At 41.7% G+C, this 6,460-nt stretch overlaps 1 protein-coding gene across 1 annotated transcript; it reads right to left on the minus strand.

Moving 5' to 3' along the window:
- Nucleotides 1–2,956: 2,956 nt before the first annotated feature.
- LOC148014945 (uncharacterized) lies at nt 2,957–5,803 on the minus strand. The gene has a single exon (XM_087665729.1). The coding sequence runs from the start codon at nt 5,299–5,301 to the stop codon at nt 3,814–3,816; it is 1,488 nt and encodes a 495-aa protein (XP_087521855.1). The 5' UTR covers nt 5,302–5,803; the 3' UTR covers nt 2,957–3,813.
- Between the last annotated feature and the right edge of the window lie 657 nt (nt 5,804–6,460).

Genomic DNA, 6,460 nt, shown 5'->3' on the forward strand with positions numbered 1-6,460 from the left:
TTTTACAACCCAATAAGGGTCTTGTGGCTACAGAATTGTTAAGAAAATTTGAAAGTCGATTTGAGCAGTTGGATCTTGCAAAACAGCAAGCTCTTGCAAGCCAAAAAATTGAATTGTTTCTACAGGCAGCTGATCCTGAGCTTCAAGAGAAGCTTGATGATTTACTGGAGGATCTGACTACAGAGACAGGTTTGAAAACCGAGTGGAGACATGTCAAGGAAACTATTACTGCACTTGTGAAGAAGCATAGAAGAAGAGAGATTGCATGTCTCTAGCTTACCCACTGTTATGGGCAAGACAGTTGGATGTATCCAGTAAGCCACCTACTTCTGTGGCTAACCCTATGGCTGTACCTACTATTGTTCTCTCTGTTAGGGAAGATATCTTAGATGAATTGGTTAAAGGTATGCGGGATCTTCAATTGAAGGTTGCAAAATTGGATGAAAAATGACAAGAGGAAAGGGGACGGGCAGCAACCCCTAAGCCAGGAAAAATATGTATGTGGTGTGATAGTTTGCAGCATGAAAGAAAGAATTGTGGTGCCCATCAGGAGGCCTTGGCACGACAGCTCATCTTTTGGAAAGATGATAAGATTCATACACAAGAAATGGAATTGCCTCTTGCTTTGAATTTCGGAAAGGAAGGTATGCAGAAGTTGTTGGAAGACTTGGCAGTTCGAAATGCTTATGCCACGATACATGCTTCTACTTTTGGTCTACAATTGGATAGAATGCATGACCAAGTGATGGTTGGTCCAAAGGCTGAAATATGGACACATATTTTACATACAGCTAAAAAGAGAAAAGTCACTGATAGTGAAATGTCTCATGCAGGGCAAGATATTCGTGGCATAACTAGTTGGGAATCACCGATAGATGCATATTCAATGTATGCATATTTAGCAAAGATATAAAACACGAATGTACTTGTGGAAGAAAAACAAAAAAGAGATGAAGATAATGCAAGGACATCTAAAAGAATAACAAGAAGAAGTGTGGATCAACCTAAAGCTGTAAGTCACCCACCTCCCGAGCATGTTATGGAAGAGGTCAATCAGCAGTAAAAACAAGATAACAAACAAGAGGGCAAAAAGAAGAACAAACAGCTGGGATATAAGCTGCAGTCTCATATTGAGGCAGGCATAGATGCCTTGGAAGATCCTGTATTGGAAGATTCAGCCATTGCATCTATAGATTTTCTTAATGTATCTGAAGAGATTTACGAAGATCATATTTTACTTGATGCAAGAAGTCAAAGGGAGATTGATGACTTATTGGATGCACATGATTTGCAGGATAAAGTTATTACCTATGAGACAGTTCATGAGCTTGAGGATATGCATGTATTAGAGGACATTAGATATGATGCTCCATAGTTGAAAATTGTTTCAGATGCTTTATCAAAGGCCTTGATAGACAAATCAAAGATGCTTCAAGATATGGATTGTTTCACTATTTTCGATGATGGTGAGAATGTGTTGAATATAAGTGAGACTCAGTTTATGTGAGGAGCAAAAAGGTTATCAGAAGCAACTTCCCATGCGATGGACTTTGAAAGAGCAAGCATGTTGCTATGTATTTGTTGATGGGTCTATTGATAGTATGTAAATGGAGATTCAACAACCTCTAATGTATGATATAAGCACCCAAGGCCTTATGACCCTAAAGGGGATACTAAGTATGGCTCAAGAGTTGTAGAAATGCTGAGTATTTTAATCTATGATCCAAGGGAATGCCTTCTTATATGCATGATGAGCAACAAGTTGATACTATAGGTGTTTGACCAGGGTAGTGTATCGGTGGCACATACCGGAGGATGTGCAAGTTCAAAGAGAGTGGATGTCGTACCACTATATGGATACGGTGTGAAAAAGCATAGAATGCATCATCATCGGACTATCTTATTGATCAAGAGAGTCAATGTGATCTGAGTCATTAGTACTAGTATGAGTGGCATGGATTATCCAAAAATACTAGATTTTTGAACAATTTAGCCTATTTTAGATATATTAGATATTATTTATTGTAAAAAATCCAAAAATTTTAAAAAAGCTTCTAGATTAGGATGGCATGCAAAAAGCAAGTTGTTTTTTCGGCCAGTTAGAAGATTTTTCATTAAAAAAGACAGATTGGCCAAATCGCGCACGTCGCAATCGCTGTAAACGGGCTGAAAACTACACTTTGAACTAAAAAAAGAAGAAGAAGTAATCTGGAAGCTCCATAACCAGGCGTCCTGAGGTTTTACACCCCTTTTAAAGACAACAGAGCCATCAGATTTGGGTTCCGAGCAGCATAAAATTACACGTTTTGTTCTACAAAGAAGCTCCAAGAGATCTAATGCCTGGAGATTGCTTCTGAGTAGTGCAAGGATTCCAGGTTCTTTCAATATATATTGATTCAATTCATTGTGCTTTGTCTTTGTCGTGTTTACCACTTGTGTATTCTCTTTCTTCTCTTCCATCTCCTATCTCTACTTCCTTCTACCTCTAATCCCGGGTGGATTAGACTTTCGACAAAAACCCCTCCGATAGCGGACCAAAATTTCCCTAGCAAAGGAAGTGTGCAAACCCCAATATAATTTATGTGACTAACAATTATTGTCCTGCAATCAAGGAGTCGTGTCAGTCGTATAGAGATAGAAAGTAAATGGGGATCTTGTGGCTAATCCATTAAAACAGAGTATGCCAAAGCTAGGAGTTGCTCGGCAACTTGCAACCTATGTCTACAGAGGGTAGCATGATGTATTCCATATTGTCTAGCAACCATCTGCACATTGCATCTCTCTCTCTCTCTCTCTCTCTCTCTCTCTCTCTCTCTCTCTCTCACTCATATCCTTGTACTTTGTTATATTCATCTTAATACTTTTGTAAGCCCTACCACTTGTATCTTGTGTATGCACTTGCAATTGATCCACCAAACCTTTGAATTAGTTACCAGGTTCTAGAAAACCTGCTACAAATTTATAACATGCATAACCGACATCATGGCATGAAATCCAATTGACTCTCCTATAATAGAAACTTTGACATGGTGCCTTCAACTCAAACCCTCACTGCAATTATAGCACAAGGTGTCGGTTCTAATTTGGACAACCTAGGGTCTAAGCCTATTTAATGTTGACAAGTAGTATCACTACAATTTACTCTTTGTGGGATGTACATTGCTGAAAGGGCACCCTAAATAGTTTTGAGAGCATGAAATTGTCACTAGAAAGTGAGACCTTGCCATGTGTCACCAATGTTTGACATCATCAAGAGAACTCCCCTCAAGCAACTCATATGCACCCTGGCCTGGCCAGGCCGAAACAACCTTCTGGCTGTGTCCATGTACTCAATGCTCCAGTCTAATAAACTGAGCAGGAAAGAATTGTCAATTCTCATCCATGCCCTGTATGTTAAAATACAGGTAGATTCCTCCCATCAAATCTAAATGAATATATGAATGTCCACAATGTAAGCTGTGGAATTCAGCTGTTGATGTTGTTGATGAGGAATATGACAACACACCAACACAAGGGCACTGGACCAAATCGTGATCATTCACAATATATGAAGGTAATAATCTGCAGAAGGCTTTCTCAAATGTTGCAACAAAACCCACTTCTGCAATGGAGAAAATTAACAACGTTGTCTTTGATTTTTCCAAGACACCAGTAGACATGCATTCTTCTTAAATGAAAACAAGTAATAAATTTGAGGTTTTCCAAAAAGAAGCTCCCTTCATTTAACTTATCTTTACAGACAAGACAACACAGGTGAACTGAATCTCCCAAGTTGATATAATACACTTCTCCTTTAGCTTGGCAAGCGCAAGATCAAGAGATCATTGAATCACTATGTCCCAACTGAGGAGGTAAAAACACTCGGACTTCCCGTTCCTCTGAGAATTCATTATGTTTTGGGACCAGTATTTCCAGACCAGCTCCAGCCTCAACATAAAAGGCTTCCAGTTCTGCATTCTCTGGAATCCGTGCAGCAAGAGCGATTTCTCTTATGAATTCTCCTGGCGGACAATGTTCGGGTGAAGGGTCGGTCAGCTCAAAGGTTCTTTCCCCTCTTTTGATGTACTGAGTCCTGGCAGTACTTATGCAATGGATTTTGACCACACCATGAGTTGCTGTATTGAGCCACGATACCCGCACTCTTTGCATGTCAGTGAAAGGTAAACTTACAAGTATCAGGTATCCTTTCTCATCCTCATAGATGCTTTTTGCACCTGTGACTGGTCCACAGGCTTCAGTCATTACTCCAGCAAAATCTGAAAGCCAGCACGGTTGATCCACCACAGGGCTTTCTGAATCAAAGGTTCTCTGAGAATAACTTTCTAATGCACCAAAGAATTCATCACTGCTAGCAGGGGATACCTCCTTTCTTCTCTTCTTGTCAGCAAATCCATTTGAACGGTCTGATGAAGGTAGCTTACTGGATAGATTCAAAGTGGTCCCATTCAACTTCCCAAGTGACTTCTTGTACAGACTCCTTTTTGAGCAGCTTTGAAAATCTTTGAAACCAGGCCTGTCAATGTCAAAATCCGTACTTGGAAGGCTTCTCCATGCTGTGAAACCAGCAGCATCCATAGAAATTGTGAAGTTCAACTCTCTGCCAGTTAGCTCCGTCCACCTGTTCTTGTCATCATCACTAACATTCATAAGATTAGGACAACGGACAATTTCAATGCCATGGATGCACTGTGGATTTGACAGTCCTTTGTACTGCTTGCGTTGCATTTTGTGAGACCTTGCAAAGCCTTTGTCCACACTGAATGGAAACTGGGGCTCTCCATACTTTGCATGTCCATTCATGTAGCTGCGGAGTTGCATTTTCCCAAGTGCATTGTCTGGCCTCTCCTTGAAAACCCACATATAGATGTTCTCCATATCATGCTGCACCATGAAATTCTCAAGCTTCAGATCATTCTTGTCTAATACACCTGTGATAATCCCATCTCGACCAATCTTTCCTTTGGATTTGTCAGTGAGAGAAGGCCTGAAATAGTGTGTGAAAAAGAACCAAGCACCCCAAATAATGTCTCCACGTTTCCCATTCCGTTTACCTATTCTGCTGCTGTTCAGTGTATCCAAATCATGGATCTGAGGGGCCAACCCGACATCCAAAATATCAGAGGCATCACTGAACCACGATGTAGGAGTGATCTCTCCAGTCAAGGGCAAGTTGATATCAGGTGGGCGGCCAATGGCAGGTTGCCGGGATGATTCGGGATCATCGTGCGCTATACCAGAGTCCATGGACAGCAAGGTGGAGGGGTTCTCTATGGATAGGGTAGTGAGGAGAGCCTCTGTCATTCTGTCTGCTTGAATGGCTGGCGAGGTGCGTTAGATCTATGGAGTGGTACAATGAAGATGGAGGTGACATATATACTGCAGGCTGAACTTTTTATGTGTCCTTTTGCAGAACCTTCATCTTTCTGTGTCAAAGCCTGGCAGGAGAGAAAGCCTTCCCAAGGGGCAGCTTCTCTCGAGATCATCACTGAATTCATCCATTTTCTCTCGCGACTCAACCAGTCTCTGCGAGCATATGATAGTGCGGGATTACCGCCTACATCAGTCAACGGACGAACCTTGAACAGCGAACCTTGTACAGGCTAGATCGGCATGTAGATGAAGAGGACTTGAGCCGAGCTTACAGGACGCTTAATTCTCAGGCAGAGTCGAAGGCCACGCCTCCCTGCAGCGGGCCTCGATTTCTTCCAATGCTCTCCTGGAAACAGACTCTTCAGTGTCTCGTCCCGCAGACTGTTTTTTTAACGTGGAAGCTGCCCCATAATGGGCAGCGGAAATCCTCAAACTCTCTCCTCTTATGTTAATACAGAACTAGCATTCACGCGCAAGGAACGCTATCCCGCTTTGCGGCAGCCTCGCTATTGCAAAGCGGGGCAACAGGGAAGCAAAGCTGCCATGGCACGGCAGTTTCACTTCTCTATCACATAGTAACTTTGCTATCCTTGAGTGTAAAAATATCATATAATTCACTTCCATTGCACAACTATAACATCTATATAGTGGTAACATTTGTACAATTGCACAACCATAGCATGAACACATATTCTTCTTTTGTGTCCTCGAGCATAAGAGGTCACATGGGTGCTCAGTATTTTCTCTCTTTTTTGAATCTATATCACTATTTATTGCCGATCTCTCTCTCTCCCTACCCTTTTCACACCTGTCCTCTTTGTTTTTTTCACATATCTCTCTCTCTCTCTCTTTCTCTCTCTCTCTCTCTCTCTCTCTCTCTCTCTCTCTCTCTCTCTCTCTCTCTCCAACACCCATCACTTCCTCTCTCCCCTCCTTTCCACCTCTCCCTTCCTCCCTTTATTTATTCCTCTCCTCTATTTGCAACCACTCACACCACTTTTGCATCTCTCCCCTCTGTTTTTACTCTCTCTCTCTCTCTCGTATGCATTCACAAAAGGATAGACATATACTTGCATTTAGGTATATAGAG

Source organism: Lygodium microphyllum, chromosome 24, assembly GCF_053477565.2.
Source record: "Lygodium microphyllum isolate KBCC chromosome 24, Lygodium_microphyllum_v1.1.10, whole genome shotgun sequence".
NCBI classification, from domain to species: Eukaryota; Viridiplantae; Streptophyta; class Polypodiopsida; order Schizaeales; family Lygodiaceae; genus Lygodium; species Lygodium microphyllum.

What these genes read in the sequence shown, in the direction of transcription:
- LOC148014945 (XM_087665729.1), bottom strand. Translation starts at nt 5,301, where the DNA reads ATGACAGAGGCTCTCCTCACTACCCTATCCATAGAGAACCCCTCCACC.